Source organism: Ictidomys tridecemlineatus, chromosome 6 (genome assembly GCF_052094955.1).
Source record: "Ictidomys tridecemlineatus isolate mIctTri1 chromosome 6, mIctTri1.hap1, whole genome shotgun sequence".
Lineage (NCBI taxonomy): Eukaryota > Metazoa > Chordata > Mammalia > Rodentia > Sciuridae > Ictidomys > Ictidomys tridecemlineatus.
This window is the reverse complement of record NC_135482.1, coordinates 7,086,446-7,113,843: the sequence shown is the minus strand read 5'-3', so window position 1 is coordinate 7,113,843 and position 27,398 is coordinate 7,086,446. Positions and strand designations below refer to the sequence as shown.

The 27,398-nt window shown below is 37.1% G+C and overlaps 1 protein-coding gene and 1 non-coding gene across 2 annotated transcripts in view; both read right to left on the bottom strand.

Moving 5' to 3' along the window:
* Positions 1-7,202: 7,202 nt before the first annotated feature.
* LOC120888724 (U6 spliceosomal RNA) lies at positions 7,203-7,308 on the bottom strand. Its single transcript, XR_005732418.1, has one exon. It is a non-coding gene; the product is annotated as a U6 spliceosomal RNA (small nuclear RNA).
* Positions 7,309-10,060: 2,752 nt separating this feature from the next.
* Positions 10,061-27,398, bottom strand: part of Slc25a17 (solute carrier family 25 member 17) — a 52,020-nt gene continuing 34,682 nt past the window's right edge. The window contains exons 5-9 of the mRNA XM_005322222.5: positions 19,445-19,561; positions 17,759-17,904; positions 17,580-17,675; positions 14,785-14,867; positions 10,061-10,927 (exon numbers count right to left, since the gene is read on the bottom strand). Coding sequence (XP_005322279.1) covers positions 10,780-10,927; positions 14,785-14,867; positions 17,580-17,675; positions 17,759-17,904; positions 19,445-19,561 — 590 coding nt within the window. The 3' untranslated portion in view covers positions 10,061-10,779. The remainder of the gene's footprint in view (positions 10,928-14,784; positions 14,868-17,579; positions 17,676-17,758; positions 17,905-19,444; positions 19,562-27,398) is intronic.

The window sequence follows — 27,398 nt, the reverse complement described above, 5'->3', positions numbered from 1 at the left end:
CTCTGGTGGCTTATAAGTTTCTTTATATCTATGATTGCAAAAAAAATTTTTTTAAATGCAGCTATTTTTCTATCAAATGGGAGTTTACTTATAAATGTAAAAGTCAGTAAGGGCTAGGGACATGGCTCAGTGGTACAGCACTTGCCTAACAGCATGCATGAGGCCCTGTGTTTGATAATTATGTCTTCTTTGGTTTCCATAACCATCACAAATCTTAAAGCATTTCTACAGAAGCAGTTTGCTCAGTGTAACCCCCATAGTTCATGGTGATTAATGAAATGATGAACAGGAAGGGCTGGGGATGTTGCTCAAGCGGTAGCGCACTCGCCTGGCATGCGTGCGGCCTGGGTTCCATCCTCAGCATCACATACAAACAAAGATGTTGTGTCCGCCGAGAACTAAAAAAAAAATAAATATTAAAAAAATTCTCTCTCTTAAAAAAAAAAAAAAGGATTTCATTTCTCCTGCTCCATCTGCTTCTACCAGTCATAACCACTTTAAAAAAAAAAAGATGAAGGCTGGGGATGTGGCTCAAGCGGTAGCGCGCTCGCCTGGCATGCATGCGGCCCGGGTTCGATCCTCAGCACCACATACCAACAAAGATGTTGTGTCCGCCAAGAACTAAAAAATAAATATTAAAAAAAAAAAAGATGAACAGGAAGCCTCTGCCATCCAGAAATTGCCATCTAACAAAGGCATATGAACTCGGAGGCCATGCAGACATGGAACCAAAGCCTAAAGAAGAGAACTATAAAAACTATGTGGGTTTTGGATCCTCTGCAGGAGGATTACATAAGACTATTATTTTAGGCAGCTTTTCCCATCTCTACCACCAAAAGACTCAACAAAGGCAATTAGAGGAGGAAAAGTTTATTTGGCTCACAATTTCATATGTCTCAGTCAATAGATGGCCAACTCCATTGCTCTGGGCGTGAGGTGAGGCAGAGCATCATGGCAGGCAGAAGAAAGTAGCTCAGGAGGGGCTGGGGTTGTGGCTCAGCGGTAGAGCGCTTGCCTAGCTCATGCTGAGTTCGATCCTCAGCACCACATAAAAATAAATAAATAACTTTTTTTTTTTAGAGAGAGAGAATTTTAATATTTATTTTTTAGTTTTCGGCAGACACAACATCTTTGTTTGTATGTGGTGCTGAGGACCTAACCTGGGCCGCACGCATGCCAGACGAGCACGCTACCGCCCGTGCCACCTCCCCAGCCCTAAATAACTTTCTTGTACTGTCTCACACATGAGCTTTTTAGACACCTCCTATCTAAACCATAATAACACACAGAGATAAGGTTTCTTGAGTGGCAACTGTTAAAGGGAAGGTACTCAATGGCAACTATTATTCCAGTTTTTTTTTTTTTGTTGTTGTTCCAGGAATGGAACCTAGGGGCACTTTACCTCTGAGCTACAGCCCCAGTTCTTTTTTTCATTTTGAGGCAGGGTTTCACTAAGTTGCTTAGGGCCTCACTAAATTGCTGAGGCTGGCCTTGGACCTGCATCCCAGCCTGCCAGGTCACTGGGATTACAGGAGTGTACCACTGCGCCTGGTGACAGCTATTATTCTTAGTGTGATATCACAGCTACCTGCTGGGAGAAAAGTATCAGCTGCAGATTCGTGTAACACTTTTGGTAAGCCTAATTAATCTAACTGTATTTTGTAGACTGTTGCAAGAATTAAATGAAAGTAGAGCATTTAACCCAGTTTTTGGAACACCATACTCTTCTTCCCTAAACTACTCAGAATGTAATTTTTCCCGCAGCTTGCCAAGCGGAGATGAAGAGAAAGAAAATGTCCAAAGTGACAAAGAACATAAAAGACTAGATAGACTTAGAGGTGTAGCTCAGTGGTACAGTATGTGCCTGGCATGCAAAGGCCTCAGCACTGGCCCAGGTTGGGTACTGGATAGGATAGTATTTTAGTATAATAAATAACATTATAGTAGGCAAACACTTTGACCCAGGAACCACATTCCTAGAAAATTTTCTTAAAGAAGTAATCAGAAGGGCTGGGGTTGTGGCTCAGTGCTAGAGCACTCGCCTAGCATGTGTGAGGCACTGGGTTCAATCCTGGGTACCACATTAAAAAAAAAAAAAAAGATAAAATAAATGTGTTGTGTCCATCCACAACACACAATTTGAAAAAAAAAGATAATCAGAAAAGTATAAAAAGATACATACATTAAGGATTTTATCACTACACTATTTATAATAGCAAAAAAAAAACATGGAAACAATCTAGAAGTCTATCAGTAAGAATTCAATTATTATTATTTTTTAGGGGCGGGTACTGGCAATTGAACTTAGGGGCACTTGACCACTGAGCCACATCCCCAGCCCTATTTTTGTATTTTACTTAGAGAAGGGTTTCACTGAGTTGCTTAGTGTCTGTGTTGTATTTTTTGCATGATTAAATGAATGTGTGTTAAAAAAAAAAAAAACAAAACCAATGTGTTGTGTTTTTTGCATGATTAAATGAATGTGTGTTTTTAAAAAAAAAAAAAACAAAACCAATGTGAGTTGCTTAGTGTCTTGCCATTGCTGAGGTTGGCTTTGAACTGGCAACCTTCCTGTCTCAGCCTCCTGAGGCATGGGGATTACAGGCATGCACCACCACACCTGGCAAAATGAAACATTATTATAATACAATTCTGTAGCAACTAAAATTTTCACATAGTTATTGACATTAAATTATATTTGAGATGAAAAAGTTACCGTTTGAAATAGATACAATAAAATATTAGTAATCATTTCTAGGCAGTAGGAATACTGGAACACACACATACACCTCATTTTAATATTTTTCTTTCTTTTTTTGTGTGTGATGCTGGGGATTGAACCCAGAGTTTTGTGCATGCGAGCAAACACCCTATCAACTGAGCTATATTCCCAGCCCTTCTTTAATATTTTTCTATATTTTCTGAAAAACTTTAAATGACTACTTTTTTTGTAAGTCTAAAGCTAACGTAAAAATTTTAAACCATGGGGCTGGGATTGTGGCTCAGCGGTAGGGCGCTCGGCTAGCATGCACGGGAGCCCTGGGTTTGATCCTCAGCATCACATAAAAATAAATGAACGGAATAAAGGTATTGTGTCCAACTATAACTAAAAACATAAATATTTAAAAAAAATTTTAAGCCAAATTAGAAAATATAGATGCTCCAAGGAGCATGAACCAAGTGAGAGATTATTCAGCATAATGTTAAGAAGTATGAATTCCTGCTTTAAACTCCCAATCCTTTGCTATGTGACCTAAGCCAGATATGTATCTCATCTTCCTATCTATAGAGAATAAAAGTAATTAAGAGCCAGGTGCAATGGTCTGCTTGTACTCCCAACTACTTAGGAGGCCAAGGCAGGACCATCACTTGAGTCTAAGAATTTGAGGCCTGCCTTGGACAATATAGTGAGACCCCAACTCTTAAAAAATAATAACAATTATCCCAAATCTCACAACAGAATAGAGTGCATTAAAAAAAAATACTGTACCTGTAAGCTAATTGCAAATTAAAATTTAAAAATTCTCCTTCACTGGTTTTATAATTTTTAATCCACTAGCAAATGCAGGGTAAGTTTTATTCAGATAAAAACTCACCTGTGTACAATGGTATAACCTGTAATCCCAGTGACTTGGGAGACTCAGGCTGGAGGATCATGAGTTTGAGGCCAGCCTTAGCAATTAAGTGAGGCCCTAAGCAACTTAGCAAGACTCTGTCTCAAAATAAAAAAGGCTGGGGATGGTAAAGTGCATCTGGGTTCAGTCCCCAGTACCAAAAGGAAAAAAAAAAAAGTTAGGATGGTTATGTTGTATGTTTTATCACATTTTTTTTTTAAATTGGGAAAATAGTACACCTTGAGTAGGCTAAGAAGAATTTTTCAAGTAAACATTTCTATATTGATGGAGAATAAAATTTCAGAGTAGGTGGTCAGTCTTGACAATAACAGTAATTCAGAGTAAGTCTAAACTGTTCTTACTGGACCATCTTCAGACACAGAACTAAAACCATGTTCTGTGTGATTTCAAAAATCTTTTTAAAAAATACTTTAAATATTTTATTAGCTGTTGGAGAACATTTATTTTATTTATTTACTTATTTATTCGTGGCACTGAGAATGGAGCCCAGGGCCTTGCACATGCTAGGCAAGTGCTCTACCACTGAGCCACAAAACCAGCCCTAGAAATCTGTTTAAGCTGGGCGTGGTGGTACACACCTGTAATCCCAGTGACTTGGGAGGCTGAGGCAGAAGGATTTCAAGTTTGAGGCTAGCCTCAGCAATTTTTCAAATTAAAAAAATTTAAAATTTACAGCAAAAGGGTCTCACCTTCTTTCTTTATACCTAAGTCTAAATGTAGACAAAATTGTTAAGGATGGAATTCTAATAACTCTACTCCCTAATTGAGGGTTCTCAATCCCTAAGGCTCTTTCCTCTCCTCCATTTCAACATGTGTTTAACCCAGGGGTCTAGGCTGAAAAGCTTTTATGGATCTAATTTTAATGTAGAGATAGTAAAGCAATTTGCAAATGCCGTTTATTTATAAGAGAGTCCTTTACCCACTACTACTTAGTGTGTTCCTAGTTCAAATGTTACCTTCTGACCACAAAGTTCAAAATGGAGTAGGTCTGGCCTCCCCATACTCCCAAAGCAACTCCTGAACATTTACATTTTTTTCATCAGAACTCAATAGAGGGAGAATTCTAAGATTCGAAGTTGTTTCTGACTCCCATACTGAACAATGATGAGAGCAGAAACTGAGTATTATTTATCTTTATAATCCCAGCAACTGGCATAGTGCTTAGATGGTAGATAATGAAAAATGACTCCTTGAATACATGAACAGAACATTTTTCTTAGAATAGGAATGTGTAATTTACCAAGGCCCTCCACACTGCACCCACACAGGGAGCCACCTATTAGGCTGGCGATCTACTTTGCCAATGGGTTTCACAGAATCTAAAGCAAAACAAGAATGAGATAAACAAGGAACATTTATTAGATGATACCATTAGGGAAGATAATTTTGGTGTCTCCTTTTAAAGCAAAAAATAATGAGTGCTTAAAGGTTAAGAAATCTAACTATCAAAATAAAATATACTTCAAAAAAGTGTACACTAATTAAGGGAAAAAAATTCTGAAAAAAACTTGATAATCAACCAAGAAAACACCAGAGTGCAAGACACCTAACGCATGTAAACTCTTAATTAGCAAATAGATAAATTTGAGTGGAGAAAAATCAGCATGCTGTGTTTAACCAGAAAGACCCAACAACTGGGTGCCTATAACGAACAAGACTACTACTTGATGAAGACCCATCCCCCCCTTAAAAACTCAATTCTCCAGAGCTGGGGCAGTAGCTCAGTGGTAGAGTGTGCTTGCCTAGCACACGTGAGGCACTGGGTTCGATCCTTAGCACCACCTAAAAGAGATAATTTTTTTTAATATTTATTTTTTAGTTTTTGGCGGACACAACAACAACTTTGTATGTGGTGCTGAGGATCGAACCTGGGCTGCACGCATGCCAGGCAAGCGCGCTACCGCTTCAGCCACATCCCCAGCCCCTAAAAAATATTTTTTAAAAATACTATGGAAGTACAAAGAAAAGCCTGTGTGGATAGGTGGGGAAAAAAGTTCCAGAAAGGCCTTCAGGAACAGCTGATGCCTGATCTGAGCAGGAATTCACTAGTAATAGGAAGAGATTCCTGTTGGACCAGAAAGCATAAACAAAGGTAATGAGTAAGGCACAAAATGGCACGGATTCAAGGAGTCACCTTTGGACAGAGGCCACAGGCTTCCCTGGAGCCATGTGGTATCATAATGGAGTACTAATAGTTCTTAACAGAAAGAACTGCGTGTCATCAATCATATACCCATCTAGGATGCAAAGGGGAGCTACACACTGACTTTGATGGTTTTAAGGAACCTGAAGGATGTAGAGTGGCAGTGCAGAAAGTTTTAAAGTCAGCTTAATTCTGACTCCTGATTTCTATCCATGACTGTCCATATGTTGCTCTATAAACATTGGATACCTCATCTGCTAGTGGGAATGAACCCCATGAGTTTGGAATTATTACAAGGATATTAAGATGCGTGCAGATCAACTACAACTGGCATTCAACACATGGAAGTTCCATTACCTATTTTTGGGCAATACAATTAATTTCAAAGTACTTCTTCCCATTAACGTCTTTACAGATTGGACTCCATTGGTGGGTTCTACAGTTCACTGCCCTGTGTGTACCTGTCAGTTTTTGAACATCTCCTCATTGAGTGCTGTGTCAGGCACTGGTGCCTTGTCTCTCCTTCTGACTCTCACAACTCCTAATTCCCTTTGCACTCTGTCTTTAAATGATAATTTTCTTCTCTCACCCATGCCACAGAAAACCTTTTTTTCTTGCCTATTAAGTTCTACTGAACATGGGCTGGGGATGTGGCTGAAGCGGTAGCGCGCTCGCCTGGCATGTGTGCGGCCCAGGTTCGATCCTCAGCACCACATACCAACAAAGATGTTGTGTCCACTGAGAACTAAAAAATAAATATTAAAAATTCTCTCTCTCCTCTCTCTTTAAAAAAAAAATTTATAAAAAAAAAAAGAAAGAAAAAAGTTCTACTGAACATACTTTTCAGGGGCTACCAGTATGCCCCACAAAGATCAGCACTAACCCAGGGCCCTTTCATTTACACAGTGGTAAAAAGCACATTTATTGCATATATAAATATCCTACAAATGAACCTTCCTATGTATGTGGTATACTGGTGACATTCAGTACTGCCAGATAAGTAATTTCCCCACCAGGCTCTCCTTAGATGTGTGGTATTTGGCCTCAAGGTCACTGTTCTGAGCTTTTCAAAAAGCCAAGGTGAGTCACTAGCTTGGCCAGTGATTGACTTTCTGCTATTGAATCAATTCATGTTTACTGATTTTTTTTTTAGAAAAAGGAAAAAGGTTTATTGCTTTGCTAGCAGACTTCTGTCCTGAAGGCTATGATTCTGCCCATCAGCAGGAACAGGGGGCTTTTAAAGAGGTAACTCAGGTTTAACATAAGTTTCGGGAGGATTTAATTTAAAATTGAATAAAATATAAAATTACTGGACTTAGCCTCTCTCATTATCACTTTCTTTGGCCTTTTACCATTTACTCAAAATAAACATTTTACACTCATTATTCTTTCCAGTCCAAAAAACAACATAAAAACCCACAATCAAAAACATGGAACACTTGATGAATCTGTGTGTCACACTTGTACAGGGGCTGTGCTAGTTTTCTTTGTACCATCCCAATTTTAGTACTTGTGCTGCTGAAATAGCACTTGGCTTCTTTCTTGAGAAGATAAATCAAAAGCCTCCCAGAAAAAAAATATTCACAATTAAAACCAATGGAAAGAGGAAAAGCTGCCCCACAGTCAAACAGTGGATTTCTTGGTTCAAAAAGCATTTATTAAGCACATATATGTCAAATATTGTGCCAGATGCTTCCCCCCACCCTCTTTAATCCTCAGAACAGCCCTAAGAACTAATCTTTTTTGTGTGGTGCTAAGGATAGAACCCAGGACCTCCCACATGGTAGGCAAGTGCTCTATGACTGAGCTACATTCCTAACCTGAAAAGTAATCATTTCTGTTTGATAGTGGAAGAGACAGAGGCTCACAAAGGTTAAATGATTTATCTGTGGCAACAAGTCTATGAATTGAAAGAAGGAAAACTGGCAACCAGGTCTGGCTCAAAATCTAGAGTGTCTTTCACTTGACTAGTTACATCTACTCAAATAGCTGTATTCCTAATCAATAACAATAATAACAGCCACTGCTAATATTTATCTAGCTCTTCTCATGTGGCAAGCACTGTGCTAAGTAATTTATGTGTGTGACCTCATTTAATCCTTCAAATCACCCCATGAGCTAGTTTTATCATGATCTCTATTCTACAGTTAAGGGAAATGACTCTTCTAATAGTTCATGAATGGCTTTGTTCCCAGAGCTGGTAAGGAATAAAGCCAAAGTTTGAATGAGGTCTAATTTCAGAACCCATACTCTTAATCTTATACCAGACTCAACAAGCCAGTCTCAATTCCTTGTTAATTAAATGGGGATACTGCTACTTGTCCCTACCTATCTCACAGAGATACTGGGATTATAAAACAAGGAAAATGTAGAAGCTTTGTGAAAGGAAATTGCTATATAAATCTGAGCACTGCCAAGCTTCACTCAGATCTTCCCCAACTCCAATGATTGCAAAGGGATTTAGTTGATATAATTAGCTTCACGTACCCTCTGAAGTGGGTAGTGAATATTATTATTTCCACTTTTCAAAACTGAAGCACAGGAAAGATGACATCATTTTCCATTCAGTGATAAAACTGGGAATAAAACCAAAGATTTCTAACTCCCACTGCTTATATTCTTCTTATGGTAAATCCTATTTTTATATTTCAAAGTTAATTGTAAAATAGTAAAGGGCAGAAGTATTACAGTGTCCACTTCAAACAGAGATTAAATACTTACAGAAATTAAATATTCTACTGCAGCAACATTAATGTAATCCCTAAGGTATTAATCCTCTATATTCTAGAGAAACTGTCAAAGGAGGGAAAAACAAACAAAAAAAAAACACCCAAACCCAAAAAACTCCATTTTCCTAGTATGAACTTTAGAGTTCTTTAATTTTCTCAATCAAGTTATTATTAATCAAAGGTTACAAAATTAGGTAGTTATTACCTAGTTTGCCTAGTTTGAACTAGTGATTCTATAAGCTTCCACAAGGAACACAAAATCTCAATATTAAATTGTTCTCTCATAAATTCAGAAAAAAGGAAAACATCAAGTACATTCTCACATCAGGAACATCTAATATAGCTATATATTTTGGGTTCTAAGTTACTCTAACATACAAATCCATAATACTCTGAGCTCAAAAAGTTTCAAAGTAAAGAGAAAAAAATCACTCTCCTACTGCATAGAAGACAAAATAATAGTTTTGTGCTTCTACTTAAGACCCCCCCATAGACACTCACAAACCTTTAAGTAAAATTAAAAGTAGTGATGGGGCTAACTTTGTCTTCAATTCTTTGGCTTAAATAGGGAAAAAATATTCAGTCTAGTTCCTTCTAATTCTTGTTTTCTAGAACAATACTATGCTCTTTCAATTAGTACTAGTCTAATAATCAAATATCTTGAAATTACCACAGAGATCAAGGAGGGAAAACAAGAGAATTTTTCACTCTCAAAACTGATCTAGGGGCTGGGAATGTGGCTCAAGCAGTAGCGCACTCGCCTGGCATGCATGCAGCCCGGGTTCGATCCTCAGCACCACATACAAAGAAAGATGTTGTGTCTGCCGAAAACTAAAAAATAAATATTAAAAAAAATTCTCTCTGTCTCTAAAAAAAAAAAAACCTGATCTAAACACTGAGGTCCACTGACACATCACTATTACTCCCTCTGACTGAATCATAAACTTATGATAAAACACCTATCATTTTGTTATAAGGACAAAAACTATGTCGTAGGAATCCAAAGAGTTATTCTACCAATGTGAAGAAAATTTCCTTCTTGCTTGAGATGTCTAAATCTACTAGCTACACGCTCTGAAGGGAAAGCAAATGATGACCTGAGACTCATAGACTGTTCAGAAGTCGTCTTCATACATTAATCCAGCTTTCTTGGAGAAGAATCTTTATCTTGGTTTCTATAATTGAAATCATCTTCTGCTGGGCCAGGGCCCTAACGTTTCTGGAACTTTAATGTAAATATGGATCACTAGGTCCCCATTCAACTGTAGAAAGGGGTTCAGAAGGCTAAGCTGTAAATCCAACAAGCTCTCAGCTAGAATGCTCCTGTTTGATGGATCACAGTTTGAACAGGAAGTCTCCAAGGGACTTTTCCAAATAAAAATAACCTCATCGGATGTTTCTCAAAATATACAGACTTCACCCAGAGTCTATAAAAGGAGAGAATATTCTGTTGACTACACAAGGTATTTGCTTCCCCTCCTTTTTTTGTGATTTTTTTACTACAGGCTGCACATCCAATGTAAAATCTTAATAAAGAGCAACTGCCAAGAACATCTTTTTGTGCTGACAATTTATTAGGGCTTGACTGATTGGGGCTTATATGAATGGACATAAAACTTTAATGAAAGTTGATTCAAAATAAATACTTTAAAAAATTATGTCAAACACTAATTAATAAGTGATGTTTACAAATAGTCTGTAAGAGAGAACCATTTGGGATTAACAATGTTCATTTTCCCACAAAATAAATAGCTCATGTAACTCTCCTTAAGCAGGGGGGGGAAGCCCAACAAAAATAAAGTCACGCCCTTGGAACAGCCATAATATTTTTGGTAAGGAAATATCAAGATTAAGACATATAAAAGCATCTGAAGAAAATTACATGTCATTGAATTTGTCCTAGAACCTAGGAGAGAGTTCAGGAAAAGACAACATCTGGTATATTTAACTTTGGATGGGAAAGATTACATATGAGAATAATAGTCCTTTTTCCTTAAGAAACCCAACAAACACCCCAACTTTTGTTTTTAGGTTTTCGATAATGTTTTCTTTTGATATTAATTCAACTTCCACCCCCAAATCCAACCAGTCATTGTAAAAATCAAGTTGGCAATAGATCTGGCCAGTTATACTTCAAGGGTGCCCTTTGATGCTTTCACAGTCAATGAAAAACCTTTGTAGTTGCAGATGCCAGAGCAAAAGGAGAAGAAAGGAGAATCACTTCTTGTCACTTGGAAGGGTAGCATCTCTGCACTTTCCTTTGCACAGCATCTCAGTGCTTGCGAGCACTCTTCAGCCCCATAATGGTGAAGGTAGCAGCTGTCAGTTTCTCATAAACAAGGAACATGAGAGCAGCCGTGAGGACAGTCTGTAGCAGTTTGGCTTCAAGGCCTTTGTAGAGTCCCATTATTCCAAAGCGCCTAAAAGGAAAGAGATTGGAACAAACAGGTTTTCTCCGTCAAAGTCAACTCCTATATCAGAGAAACAAGCTACCCTGACAGCTACTTTGAAAGTTTTTTTTCCCTTAGAATCAAAACAAGCAATGGAGTCTTTAGATTTTAACCCCAGACTTCCATTGTCAAAGTACTTCTTAGCTTTAAAGGCATTTGGGGACTGATAAAGTTGAATATTCATAAGCTATTAATAGTTGGTCTTTACAGTTATCATTCATTATCAGAATGCTGGCACTATCCCACTAAACGGAGAGAGATCCTGAAATCTCCTAAAAACATCTTAGTACCAAAATCTGAGACCTAAAAACTTTAAAATTTAACAGTCTCCCAACTCTGTTATTTCAACTTAACAGTCCTAAGTGGTAGGAAAGCTGCCAATTGGCTTAGATCATTTAGCATCAATAGAACTAAAGAAAGAGAAATCAAAAGCTATCTGGTTCTTAGACTTCCCATACATTTCATCCTTTAGTTCAGTGGTTCTCAAATTTAGTAAGCATCTGAATCACTTGAAGGGCTGGTTAAATCAAATTGCTGGGTCCATTCCCAGAGTTTCTGATTCATTAAGTTTGGGATGAAACTCAAGAGGTTGCATTTCTAAAAAGCTCCCAGGTGATGAGGATGATGATGCCAGTCTGGGGACCAGCCCTTAAAAATCACTCAGAGAAAAATGCCAGAACCAGGAAATCAGAGCAAGTGACTTTTCCAAAGCTATTTGTTGAGAGTGAATTAATGTCATATGCTAGTTCATCAGTTACTCCAGTGCTGTATATAAAATGCAGATCAAGAAACTAAAATTAATCAAGTGCTCCACTCAGAACCTATTACTATATTTTATTTATTTGCTGTGTAGAAACAGACCTGGCCCATGAAATCCTGGTTTACTGACTAACTTGAATTATGTTACTCCAAGAAACCCAAGAAATTCCATTTCCGTGCCTCTCAAGATGAAATCCACCATGTCAGAAAAGCCAGGGTTTGTTTAGGTACATAGATCACCAATCCCCAGAGGGGAGGCATGAATCTGCATTTTAACAAGCACCTCTGGGGATTCTTTTTTTTTTTTTTTTAAAGAGAGAGAGAGAGAGAATTTTTTAATATTTATTTTTCAGTTTTTGGCAGACACAACATCTTTTTTTTGGATGTGGTGTTGAGGATCGAACCTGGGCCGCACGCATGCCAGGTGAGCGCGCTACCGCTTCAGCCACATCCCCAGCCCTCTGGGGATTCTTAACCACATAAAAGGTTAGAGAGGCCTGGCATGGTGTACTGCATTATCTGTTGTAGTAGCCACTAGCCATATATGGCACTTAAATTTTTTAAAAATTAAAAATGCAGTATCTCAGTTGCACTGGGAATATCTCACACACTCAACAGTTACATGCAGCCACTGGCATGTCTACTGGATGGTAGAGGTACTCTTCTCAGTGCAGAACATTCTAATGAACAGAATAAAAGCTCTTCATTTATTCAATTATTCCTAATTGTTTATTGAGCTTGAATTTGAACATCTGGCTCTGCATCTGTTTGGTGTTGGACAAGTCACTTTCTTTCTCTAAATCTGTTTTCTGATCTGCAAAACAGGAATATAATTACCTTCCACATCTATAAGGTTGCGTGAGAACCAAGTAAGATAAATGTGGAAACACACTGGATTTTAAACTATATAGCCTCATAGACTTTCATTTGTTACCACTTTTTTTTTTTTTTTAAGAAAGAGAAGAGGGAGAGAGAGGGGGCGGATTTTTTTTAATATTTATTTTTCAGTTCTCGGCAGACACAACATCTTTGTTTGTATGTGGTGCTGAGGATGGAACCCAGGCTGCACGCATGCCAGGCGAGCGCGCTACCACTTGAGCCACATCCCCAGCCCCTGTTACCACTTTTTTATAATACTCTAATATAACTACAACTTTCTTAACTCTCCCAATGTTGGTAGAAATAGAACTCGGTATCATTTTAGGGGGGACTTGACACTGTCTAAATTTTAAAATTCAAAATAATGTCAAAATTTTGTATGTTCAAATTCCTTAATCAGGTAATTTCATATAAAGAAATTTTCTCTACAATTATATTCACTCAGGTGTACATAAGTAAACTTATGGCTGTTCATTCAACAATGTTCGTAAAGGAAAAAGCCTGGAAACAACTTAAATATCCATCAATAAGTGTACTGGCAAATAAATCATGGTATATTATGTAATAGGAAACTAGACAGTTACTACAAAAAGTAAGTCCACAGATACCAATGTGAAGAGATGTTTATGATATAAAGTTTACAAAAAGGCAAGCTGCAAATATATGCCTTAAAAATATTCTGAAATGTATACACCAATGTTAACAGTGTCTTCCTCTTGGAAAAGGGATAAGGTGAGAGGGAAAACAGGGATTATATATATATGTATATATGTATGTATATGTGTGTGTGTGTGTGTGTATATCTATCTATGTCTATAACTATATCTATCTATCTATCTATATATCTCTATGTACTTACAACTTTTATCAAAGTATACCTGACTTCAATTTAATGAGTTTTGGTTTATGTATAAATCCATAAACACCATCAAACATTCAAAATAGTGGGCACCATAGGTTAGTATTTTCTACAATTTTATAAAAGTAGAATAATTTAGTATGAATTATTTTTTGCCTAACTTCTTTCACTCAGCAAAATTATTATGGGATTCTTCCATATTGTTTAATTAATCAACAATTCCTTCTTTTTTTAATTTCTAAGTAGTTTCCTACTGTTTGAATATAGTACAGCATGGGTATATTTTTCACCTAGTGACAGACATTTACAGCTTACAAATAAAGCTATTAACATTTGTGTGTGAGTCTTTATTTGTGTTCAAGTAGACACAAGCACATGTGCTTTCATTGCTCTTGGGTAAGTGTCTTGAAATGGAATTGGCTGGGTCCTATGGTAGGTATACTTAATTAAAAAAAAATGCTAAAATATTTTTCAAAGTATTTGGACCATACTACTTTCCCATCAGTAACATAGTAAAGTTCAGCATGCTCCACATGCTTCCCCACATTTGGTATGAAATTTATTTTTCACTTTGTATCAATTCTTTTGTCTTTGATTTTATTGTTTATGTTATGCATATTCTATTTTTGTAACAAATTTATTTTCAAAGCATTTTATGTTGAGCAACAAGAATAAAGTTAGAGGAGCTTTTGCTTCAAAGGAGGTCCCTGATTTGACTTCCTTAAGTATCAATTTCTTCAAAGGAAACAGAAATGACTATTTCTACTTCACAGAGTTATTGTTAGGAGTAGGTGAGATTATCCACGATAGAGCATCTAGCTCAATGTCAGTCATGAGGCAAACACTTCAAAATGTTAGCTATTCTTAGCTTCATCACCTTCATCATTGTCACTACTCTTCATGGGACTATTGCTGCTCTATAAGCAGAGTAATATTCCTAATAGAGGTCATGGGATATCCACTGATGGGAGCAGCACTCAGGCAGAATGATCTCTATGTTAGATTACAGGGTTCCTTTTCTTTATTTCTTTGTTTTTGGTGCTAGAGATTGAACCCAAGTCCTCATGCATGCTGGGAACATACTATATCACTAAGCCTCACCTCCAATCCTGGAGGGTTCCTTTTCTAACGGAGTTCTGTATATTTTTAACTCCAAAAATGATGTCAAATTACACTAAGTTCCTAAAACTGAGAAATGTCTGAGCAAAGTACACAATGTCTGAGCCTGCCTCTGCCACAGCAGAAGGGTAAGAGAAGAAAATCCAACAACTCTCTGGCAGAAATGGCTGCAGAAAGGAGGGACAGAATGTAAAGCATCTATAAAGCTCACTTGACTCGTTGGTGAAGAAGATAGAGAACATTCCGTAGGCTTCCCAGGGTTCTGTTTTCTGGATTTAGTCTATGACGACCAAACTGAGGAAGGAAAAACAAAGATAAATAATTACTATTTATTACTACATCCTTTATCTAAACTTCTACCTAGAAAGGAAACTATGCTGGAGTAATGTCTTATATACAATAATAAAAATACCCAATTAGTACCAGAGATTTCAGCAATCCTCTATTTTTAAATAAAATAGTAAAATATTTTGATGAAATAAATAAAAATAAAATATTTTTCAATAAAGCAAGCATAATTTTGTTGGTGCTGGGAATAGAACCCAGCTAAACATGCACCACTAAACCAGACGCCCCAGTCCTAAGAGTTTTCACTTTTAGAGAATTATGGGGAAGATTCTACCTCCAGAGAGGGAAAAAAAAAAATCACAAAACATGCCCAAGATGATGATTTAGATATTAATGGTATGGTTCATTAACTCCCAGTTCTTTAAGAAGTTCTGATAAACATTAACCAACTACAGCCTCTGCAAGTCTATACTCTTCACATTGTTATATTATAAAAATGTTAAAATGTATTTGTGTGAATGCTACTAAATTCTATTAAGTACCAGTTTTAAAATAATCATTAGCAAAAATACTTTCAATTGAAATAGTCTCTACCACCTTCATTTTATCTATGAAATAGTCTCTATCACCTTCATTTTATCTAGCAATAAGTCCTTTGAATGTTCTCTGCAAATAGATTTTTTTTTTTTTTGGTAGACTAAACCCAGGGTCTTATGCAAGAGCTGAACCACTGAACTACAACTGCAGCCCCACAAGAGATCTTTTTTGTGTGTGTGTGTGTGTGTGGTGCTGGGGATTAAACCCAGGGCCTTTTATGCATGCAAGGCAAGCACTCTACCAACTGAGTTATATCCCCAGCCCCCCACAAGAGATCTTGAATCTGTTCACATCCTATTGATAGGGGATAGACAGACATGAGTGTGGGAACATAAGGTAAAGGGAATAATTCTTTATATTGGGCCCACAATGCTGACCCCCACATGCTTTTACTTTTAAAAAGCAATTTACCTGCAGCTCTGCCTGAATGGTACATTCCTCAGCAAACTGTTATCTGCAGGAGAAATTTAGGTCCCCAAATGCCAATAAAAACACAAGTTATCCAGAAGGGGGTGAGTTTTGTGATCCTTACACAGACCAGATCCCAGAACTCAGGGAGATAAGGATAATTCTTCCTAACCACAAAATCTGTAAGAACAGGTTCTAATTAGAGCCAGTAAGCATGGGCCAAAGTGGCTTAGAGTTGTCATGGCAATAAGGATTTGAAAGCCTGATGGATAAAACTGGAAGGCAGGAGAGGAGCCCCATTCCTCTTCTCTCTAAGAATATCCACTCTTTCCCTTGAGCATTTTCCCCTTTTCTTTTTCCTATACCTTTAATAAACTCATGTGTATTACTCTGGGCAACATGTCTAAAATCTTTCTGATCTTGTCTAATGAATTGGGGTTTGAAGATGTGTCTTTGTGCTGGCTCAGTTTCATAGAAGGACCCAGCCCTATAACATAATCTCTTGTCTCTACTGCAGCCACCCCATTTGGGCCACCATTCTCTCTCACCTGGATTACTGAAATGGCCTCCCTACCTTCTCAATTCCCTACATGATAGCCAAATCTATCTTTAGGAATTGAACATCAGGTTACATTACCACCCAGCTTAACCCACTGTGCCGAGAATAACATTCTTTTCCTTACACTTCACCTCCAGCTTCCCTGCTGCTTTTCCAATCTCACCCTGGGCTAACTACTCTCCAGTCATGGAAGCTTCCTTTCAGTTCCTTAAATGTACCAAGCTAAGAGAACATTACAATCCCTATTCCTGGAATTTACTTTCCTCTGCTCCTTGCATGGCTGGGTCTTTATCTGCATGGAAGGCCAGCACTCTACTAACTGAACTATATTCCTAGCCCCTTCTCTTTTATCTTTTTTTTTTTTTTTTTGGTGCTGGGGATGGAACCCAGGGCCTTGTGCATGCAAGCAAGCACTCTACCAACTGAGCTATATCCCCAGCCCCCCCTTTCATCTTGATTTTAAAAAAAATATGCCTCCTCAGAGAAGACCATCTCCATTTCAGCTACATAAGATGATCCTCACTACGCCCTCTCCACCAAGTTGCACGTGCCGTTTACTTCCTCAATAACTCTTTATAAAAAATTCATAATTGTCTGCTTATTTCACTTGTTTACCTATTTAGTCTCTCTTCCACTAGCTCCATGAGGGCAGAAATTATGACCATTTTAGTCACCACTGTATACCCAACTCCTCACACAAACTGAGTGCTTAATAAACATTTGAATGGATAAATAACTGAATGTAAGAAAAAACTGAAATTGAAAGTGCCCCAGAAAAGCAAATCATCAATTCCTCCTGAAAGAACTAAGGGAATTAACCTCTGATTTTGTAATGAATAATTTGTAGAGTACCAGGCAAATCAACTTGAATGAGAAGGAAGCAAACTTTCCTGAGGCCTATGAAGAATCTTTTCCCACATATGGATTTTCTGAGATACTCTGTTATCTAAAAAATTGTAAAAATAAACTTCATTCGAAACCAAACAGGAAGCCAAATGACAGTCTACCTGGTTAGCAGAACAAACAAATGGAAAATTGATGGGGAATACTCTGTCATACCAACTGACTGCATTATTGCTTTATCAACAATGCTTTAATTAAAGAGGCTGCATGGACATTGTTTGACTCAACGCAGGGAGAACCCTAGCACTCACCCTCAGAATTGACTGTATCGTCTGCATGGGATAGGTGGCTGTGGTGGCAATCGCTTTGGCTATTGCACCAATAATGAACACATCCAAAGAAGAAAGCTAGAAAGCAAAACAAACCACATCAATCCAAACAACAAAAGGATGTCACAGGTTATTTGGCTGCTTTCAAAATCAGGAATTACCTTCATTCGTTTCTTTAAAAGCTGCCGTTTTAAACCTTCATAAAACATAAATTGGATGGCGGGATTGAAGACCAACAGCAAGGAGGGAAATGTGCCATTCCATAAAGCCAAGATTCCTTCATCTCGAATTATCTGGTGAAAAGCATCTAGACAAGATATCAGGCTTTTGAAAAGCATGATGACAATGCTCTAACTAAAGAAGATATTGTTCAAATAAACTCAGAACACAAATCATTCTGGTTCTACTAAGAGTTCCTTCTCTTTTTAAAAAAATGTTTTAGTTGTAGATGAACACCTTTATTTTATTTATTTATTTTTATGTAGTAGTGAGGATTGAACTCAGTGCCTCACACATGCTAGGCAAGTACTCTACCACTGAGCCACAACCCCAGTTCTTTCTTATAATCACATTTTAGGTGCAAGTTCACTGGTTAATTACTTTTTGATAATAATCAGACACAGAGCCACCAAGGTGCTGAGTGACCAACTGTTGTTCCTGACAATTTGGGGTTAGAATGTCAAATTTTCACCAACACTAAAAAACTCTGTATTATACAGATTTGTGAACTAATAATCTATGTTTTAAAACAGTTTCAGTATTAAAAATAATAAAATCTTTTCCTGGAGTCCATTACAAAAGATTTGACTCATAAGAAAACTACTGTTCTTGCCAAGTGCATGCTACAATCCCAGCAACTTGGGAGGCTCACACAGGAGGATCCCAAGTTCAAGGACAGGCTGGGCAACTTAGAATGGTCTCAAAAAACAAAAACAAAACTCATGGCAAAGTACCCCTGAGTTTAATCCTCAGTACCAACAAAATAAACAAACAAATAGAAGAAAAAGGGAGATGAGCAGGAGAAAGAGGGAGAGAGGGAGGAAGGGGAGGAGGGGGAAGAGAAGAAAAAGAAAACCACTACTACTACTACCACCACCACCACTATTGATCTTGATACAAAGAGAGAGGTATGAGAAAGAAGAATCTGGCAATGGTGGTACAATTAAAGAACAGAAGCTCAAAGACATCAGAAATCAATCTAGTATCTTCATTCAAAGACACTAGAAAAAAAAAGGACAATACAAATTTATTTGTTTTAGGGGTGTAGCTCAGTGGTACAAAGTCCTGTTTGTTTTTGTTTTGTTTTGTTTTTGTGGGGCTGGGGATTGAACCCAGGGCCTCATGCATGGGAATCAGGCAAGTCCTCAGGCAAGCACTCTACGGACTGAGCTATATCCACCCAGCCCCTTTGTTTTAAAATTACCTCCTATGTATACTCCTTGGGAGCGGTAGACTCAGAGAAGTTTATCACATGTCTTGGGCTTGAGCTTGGCCATATATTTTTTGGCTATTATGCACGTAAGAGGCAAACAGAAGCTTAAAATATGCCCCTGTCTCTGGGTTTGTCCTCTTGCATTTTTGCCATTGCCATGAGAAGAATTTGCTCAAGGCTAGTCCCAGGAAAAGGGAAGACATGTAAAGCTAAGACTCTCATCTGGGGTCTTCCTACAAGAGTCAAATTCCTGTCAACTCACACACACATGAGCTAACAAATGCTTACTAGTAATGGCTGGGACTTGAGATTGTCTGTTATATAGACTTATTGTGGCAACATATTACGGATACAAAGAGAGAGACAAACCCTTGAATAGGAACACAGCTAAGGGACACAGCTAAGGGACACTTACCAATAATGCCTTTGTAGTTGGTTGGTACAATGTCTTCATTCCGAAATTTGGCCCCTTGCAGCTTCAGCCTGGTGTTTACCACCCAGAGAGGAGTTGTTAGCAACACATTCACCACTCCTTAAAAAGAAAGAGGCCGAGAAAAAGGGAAAGTAAACTGTAACCCACTAAGCTTTGCTATCTTAAAGTTATATACCATTATTCCATTTATATCCTGCCTCTCTGATGTCACGTAAGGAGTGTCTTTGTGCCAGGGTACAATGCATGCCACTACTATTAGAAGCAATCTGGAAGCCTTGCTGGTAGCAAAATAATTGGCAGCAGCACCTTTTCATATGAAGATAGTAGTGAGTTTCCTTACATGTAGAGAAGCAATCATTTTCCGTTTTTATAACACTGAAGTAGTACTTTGGGGCTGAGCATATAACTCAATGGTAGAACACTTCTCTAGCATCAGCAAGGCCCCAAGTTCAATTCCAAGCACCACAAAAAGAAAAGGAAACAAAACCAAGAACAAGGTAGTAATTTTGTCTAGTTTTTTTTAATTAGTTGTAGATGAACAGAATGCCTTTATTTTATTTGTTTACTTTTATGTGGTGCTGAGGATCGAATCCAGTGCCTCACGCATGCTAAGCAAGCGCTCTACCACTGAGTTACAGCCTTAGACCTTGATCTAGTTTTAAATAAAATTTCTAAATAACAGCTTAAGAGAGAAAGAAGTGGATCATTGAAAAACATGCTCATTCCTGACAATTCAGAGAAAGCAGAACTGACAACTCTCACATAAATAGCTCACATGGCTTAAAGTGAGTATGGATCTGGCACAACAGTTAACAGGTAGGAAAAAGTGGTGACTTCTCAAAGTGCTGCAGCAGGGACTAGAAGCTCACAGTAGAGTTCTCACCCCTTAGAGAATTAGGACAGGCAGGCAAGCAGCAGTTACAAAGTGTCACAAAACACCGGAAATAGTTTCACAAGCATCATGATTCTTACAAGCATAAAGATGGACCTTGGCACCCCAAGGCTGCCTCAGAGTAGAACAATACAATGAGCCAGGTGCTTCTTTTTTGAAAACACATGGTCCCAACTTAAGACCATCTTGAGATATTAAAATGTTCCTCATCAGTCCTGAAATGATTAAGGAAAAATACCATACAAAATTGTAACAAAGTGCCTGACACATGAAATATATTTTATTAATATGTTAACCAAGGTACAAACTCTGCACATATAAAGCTATGTGGCTCTAGTTAAATTCTAAAGAACCAAGAAGCACAATCCTAAAGAAGAGATAGTTTCTTTTATAAAAAGTCATTTAAACCAATTGAAGAAGAACACTTTTTAAAAAAATTTTTTTTTGGTAGTTGCATACGGAGAGCATGACTTTATTTTATTTGTTTATTTTTTTATGTGGTGCTAAGGATCAAACACATTGCCTCACATGTGCCAGGCAAGCACTCTGCCACTGACTAAGCCACATCCTCAGCCCAAGAAGGAATGCCTTGATTTAAGGAATCTAAAAATATATGGTGAAGAAGACACAGTTTTGCCAAGAATTAATCTGGTGAAATGGCCAAGAGATTCAAATTTAATATTTTTTGCAGACAGTTATAAAAGTAAGATATTTTTCTACCTATCTCTTAGGAGCATGAAGAGAACATATTTCTCAAAAGACATGAATAGGGCTGGGGATGTGGCTCAAGCGGTAGCGCGCTCGCCTGGCACTACATACAAACAAAGATGTTGTGTCCACCAAGAACTAAAATAAATAAATAAATAAATATTAAAATTCTCTCTTTAAAAAAAAAAAAGACATGAACAAATAATTTCATAAGTTATATTTGTTATTTTTTTTAGATTCACATAACACCAAGAAGTTATTTTTAGTTAAGATTTAATATATTCATATGTTGTCACTTTGGACACTGATCATAATCTGAATAAACCTTACTAAAAGGGTTCTTGCTGGTCTTAGCACCAGCATCCCAGAGGTCAAGATAGAAGGGTATCAATACATGCCTATCGCCTGGAGCTTAGAATCGATTCCTATTCAATGCAACATATACTTCACTTGACAGAGACAAACAAGCTAGAAAAATCAGGCTGGAAAATGCTACTGAGCAGTCTACTGCAATTTTTTTTCTTTTTCTTTTTTTTTTTTTTTAAATTAAAGGTAAGTGCCAGGGATATTACTCAGGGGTAAAACACTTGCCTAGCATGTGTAAAGCCTTGGGTTCAATCCTCAGCAATGGAAGAAGAGAAAGAGAGACAAAAGGAAGAAAGGAGAGGTCACAACTAGAGCTCACAATGAATATTATAGAAATAAATAACATGCATGCCTTTCAAAACAAATAAAATATGATGACCATTAAACAAATTCTTTAGGATTCAAAATTTCCTTAAAAAATTGGCTTAGTATATGTGAGGCACTAGATTCAATTCTCAACAGCACATAATAACTAACTAAATAAATAAATAAAGGTATTATATCCATCCATAACTAAAAACAAAACAGTGCAGCCAAGATTAAGATTTAACTAGTTTTAATATTCTGCTTTCATGTCCCCATCATTAATACAGTTGCAAGACTGAAAGGGCTCTAAGGAAAACCTCAAGCACAAAGTGCACTGCATGAGAGCATATAAAGTCTCTACAAAAACATTTTGTATGTCAAAGCTTTTTGTCTGAGAAGTTCAAGTACTTTTTTCATCCTCTAAGTCAAAACAGGTGGAGAGATGCTTTTTAACCACTACAATTTTATGAATTCTGGGAAGATACTCAAAATACTTGAGGATCCAAAATTTTAGTAAAATTTGCAACTTATATATATCAAGCAAATGACAACATTCCACAGAGAAGAAATAAGGCACAAACTATTTATGACTACTAATTCTAGCACTTAATAATGCATGACAGGCTGGAAGGATAAAGAAAGCTGCTTATTTGTGAGCTATATAAAAACTCTTGCCAGTTCCAATCGGCTCCCAGAAGGGAATGCCAAAAAGAACTTCACTTACCTAAGGGAAGTAGATTATTTTTCTTCTAATTTGAATGTCTATGATTCTATTTTTTTTTAATAAAACCATTTTCAAGAAAACAGAACCAAAATTAAGAAGAGGAAGAATGGTAATGAATACACTAAAACTACTCACTGATTCAGGTGAAGAAGTCCAGGGACTATCACCCTCAAATTGGGCACCCTGTTATGACAATTATCTTAAACTAGAGGCCCTTGGAGACCAGCAGATGCTGGAAAAGGCTTCATTGATGTGTCCTTATCTGCCTAAAGACCAAACCCACCAAAAAGAAAAATAATTGCCTCTCCTCTTCTCCCTGAGGTTTCATTAGCTGAAAGTGAGGATGAATGATAGACTTTGTCACAAGCTATTTATTGTTTGTTTTCCAGTTCCACTCAACTTTTAAAGAGAGCCATTTACAAAACACTGTTTGGTCTCTAAGTCCATTCATTCTCCCTAATATACTTCCTAGCCCTCAAAAATACCCTTCTCCTCTGAGAAGAGGCAATCATTTTTCTTTTTGGTGAGTTTGATCTTTAAGCAGATAAGGACACATCAGAATGAAACTTTTTCCAGCATCTGCTGGTCTCCAAGGGCCTCTAGTTTAAGATAATTGTCATATCAGGGTGCCCAATTTGAGGATATATGGGTATCTAAAGCTCATTGAGTTACTGGGTTACCACTTTCCTCAGATTTCCCCGAAGCCTTTTCTCCTGTAAATCTACTATCTTCATTTTACCTTTGTAGGGTAAAAAAGAAGCCTTCCCTTCATCCCTACACAAGGAATAATTAGAACACAGGTATTTACTTCTGAAATCTTGAAAACAAATTGTTTTATCTGTAGTGAGACCCCTTTCTTAGGGAGAGAAAATGAAAATAAAGTATCCTGATTCAGTATTCAGTGCTGGAAAATATGTGTGATGGCTACTGAACAAAAGTCAAAGCCACAAATTAACCATTTGACACCCCAGGAAAGAATATAACTTGATCTACAAGAATAAACCTGACTTGTCAGATTTAAGTCCTGAAGGTAGGAAATGCGTTTTGAATTATCACAATAATAACAATGCCATTGGCATTCAGAAAGAGCTAGTGGTTAAAAATTCCAATTTCAAAAAAATGGCAATTATCTTCTTCATTTAAGTTATCTGTGAGGTTCTATTTCCAAATTCTTCCCTAAAGTGCTTATGGGCTTTTAAAAAAAGTTTGCACAGAATTGTAACAAATAATAATACATTTCTAAGTTTCAAGCATAATTTGAATAACAATAATACTATTCCTAGTTCTCCTTGGAGACAATGAAACTCATTTCTACAGTGATAGTATGACACTCACAGGAAGCTCACAGGAAGAAGAGACAAAGCTGTTGTAATTATGGTAAGAATGAATGTGTAGTTATTAAGATATAAAAATATGTTATGCAGAGAAGTTTAAAACTCATAAATATAATTTCCAAGGAATTTTCTACCATCAGAGAGGACGTCTAATTAGAGAATCTCAGAATTTAAAGTATTGTAAAATTTTTTAATCCAGGATCTCTTACCTGTGATAATTAATACTGACATTTTGGGCTAGAAGATTCTTTGTTATTGAGTATGGTGTTTAGCAGTACCTTTGGTCTCTACTAACTAGATGCAAGCAGCATCCTCAATGGGACAACCCAAAATGCCTTCAGACATTGCTGTATGTTCCCTGTGGGTCAAAATTAGCCTTAGTTGAGAACCACCAATTTAATCCAACTGCCAAATGACTGGATTAGTTATTGAGGCTTATTTCTACTGATATTAATATCTGTTCCACAAATACATAAAGTATGACTTATCATCAGGGAAATGCAAATAAAAACCACAAATGAGGAATCATCTCACCTGTTACAATGGCTATTATAAAAGACAGAAACATAACGTTACCCCATAGTATGTACAATTTTTATGTTTTAGTTAAAAAAAAAAAAAGACCAAAAATAACAAAGCCGGTGAGGATGCAGAGAAAGGGGAACTTTTATACACAATGTTGGTGGGAATATAAATTAGTATAGCCATTATGGAAAACACTACCGAGTTTCCTCCAAAAAAAAGAAAGAAAATGGCAGGATGGTACATACTTGTGATCCCAGCAACTTGGGAGGCTAAGACAGGAGGATCACAAGTTCAAGGCCAGCCTCAGCAACTTAGCAAGTCCCTGTCCCAAAATAAAAAACAAAAAGGACTTCGAGGATAGTTCAGTGGTAAAAGCACCCCTGGGTTCAATCCCCAGAATCACACACACACAAAACAGAATTACCATTATGATCCAGCAATCTCACTACTGAGTATATATCCAAAGTAAATGAAATTGCTCTCTCAAAGGGATACTTGAACACCCATATTTAATGCGGCATTATTCACAATAACCAAAATGTGAAATCAGTCAAGATGTGCTATGACAGTTGAACAGATGAACACAATTTGATATATATACACAATGGAATGTATAGATGAAATATTGTAATTTGTGGTAATATGGATAGAACTGGAGGACAATATGCTAAGTGAAATAAGCCAAAAACAGAAAGACAATTTATTGCATGTTCTCATTTTGAGGAAACTCAAAACATGGATCACATAGAATTAGATTATAAAACAGAAGTCACTAAAAGTTAGGAAGGGGAAAGAGGGAGAGGGTAAAAACAGGTATCAAAGCAGTTAGATATGGGAATTAGTTCTAAAGTTCTATAGCATAGTAGGGTAACTAAAGTTTATATAATTCACAATAACTAAAGGATAAGAGTTTGAAGGTTCCCAATAGAAATGATAATATTTGAGGATAATACCTTGACTTGATTATAATACATTGTATACATGTATCAAATTATAAATCTATACCCCATAATTCAGTATAAATGTCAATTTAAAAAATTGGGGATGGGGTTGTAGCTCAGTTGGTAGAGCACTTGTCTTGCATGTGTGAGGTACTGGTTTTGATCCTCAGCACCACACAGAAAACAAATAAATAAAATAAAGGTATTGTGTCTATAACTTAAAAAAAAAAATTACAGAAACCAGTGTGCTGAGCCTCGTGCTGAGAATTAAAAAAAAAAAAAATCCCTGTTTTCACAAAATTTACAATATAATGGTGTAATAAAGACAATAAATAAGATAAATAAGCAAAATATGTAATATATTAGAAGGGTTAAAGACAAAATTTAAGCAAAGAAGGAGGAGAGAGTATTGAGGGAAAGAAAGAGTACCATTTTAAGTAGTTGGGTCATTTAGGGAAAAATCTTAAAGGAAGTGAAAGGGTTAACTGTACAGTCACCAGCAGAGGAAACAGCATGTACACAGGCAAAAGGAGTGAGGAGAGTTCATGGAGAAGAACACAGGATACACAGATGCAGAATATGATCCCATACATACTAGAAAGTGCTGATTCAAACTAAAGGACTGTTCCTTATATGACCACAATGGTCTCTAATATGACCACAATGGCTGCTCTGCTAGATACTGCCAGAAGCGGGCAAAGGAGGAAGCAACATCATGCTCTGAAGATATCCAGCAAGATTTTTTTAAAAAATATTTTTATAGTTATACATGGACACAATACCTTTATTTTGTTTATTTAATTTTATGTGGTGCTGAGGATCTAACTCAGGGTCTCTCACGTGCGAGGTGAGTGCTCTACTACTGAGCCACAACCCCAGCCCCAATCCAGCAAGATTTAATGTTGTTTAGGACCTAGATGGTAGTGAAGTACAGTAGTCCTCCCCTAGTCCCATCCTTAGTTTCAGGTTTTGCAGTTTTCATACCTGAGGTCAAGTGTGGCCTGAAAATATTAAATGGAAAATGCCATGGATAAACAATTTATAAGGTTTAAATAATTTTATTATAAAACATTAAAATTGCTCTATTTTATTATTAATTATTATTGTTAATTGGTTAATCTATAAATTAAACTTCACCACAGGTATGTATGTATAGGAAAAAAACACAGTAAGTACACATCTGGGTACTACTTGCAGTTGTAGGCATCCACTGGGGACCTTGGAACACACCTTCCAAGGATCAGGAGGACTACTATATTTAAATTCTGGATACCACATAAAGAGAAGTAAAAGGATTTGCTCACAATTGGAGGTACAGTGACAGAGAAAGAGGATAAATTCAGGTCAACGAGAATAGTGTTGCCATGTAGTAAAACGGGAAAGACTATATAAGGAGCAGTCCTTTAGTTTGAGTCAGCACTTTCTAGGTGCCAGGCAGTGTGCTAGGACACTGTGGAGATAACAATGATGCAACCTCTGAAAGAAGCTCACTGTCTAGCAGAAGATTAAGAAGAATGTGCAGATTCATTATTATCCAGTAGAGTAGACTCTTGTCCACTAAGAACTAAGAACTATACTATGGTAGCACAATGACACCAGCAGGTAGTGGATATGAGAAACAGGGAAGGATTCCTGAAGAAGAAGCAACTGAGAATAAAAGCATGAGTAGGAGTCAGTAATTTGAAAATTTGAAATAAGCTTAAGGAAGTTTGTTTTACTATTATATTATTATTTTAGTCTGAGGATTGAGCCCTGGGGTGTTTACCACAAGCCACAACCCCAGCCTGTTTTATTTTTTTATTTTGAAACATTCTCACTAATTTGTTTAGGGAAGGCCTCACTAAATTCCTGAGGCTAGCTTTGAACTTGATTCTCCTGCCTCAGCCTCCCAAACTGCTGGGATTACAGGCATGTGCCACAATGCCTGGAAGTAAGCCTATTTAATTAACTAATTATTAGTATTAAATTAAAACATTTAAATATATGAAGACACTATTGTATTCATTGGTATTTTTCTTTTCCTTTTAGTTGTAGATGGACACAATACCTTTATTTTACTTGTTTTTATTTTTATGTGGTGCCAGGGATCAAACCCAGTGCCTCATGCAAGTGCTCTACCACTGAGCCACAATCCCAGCCC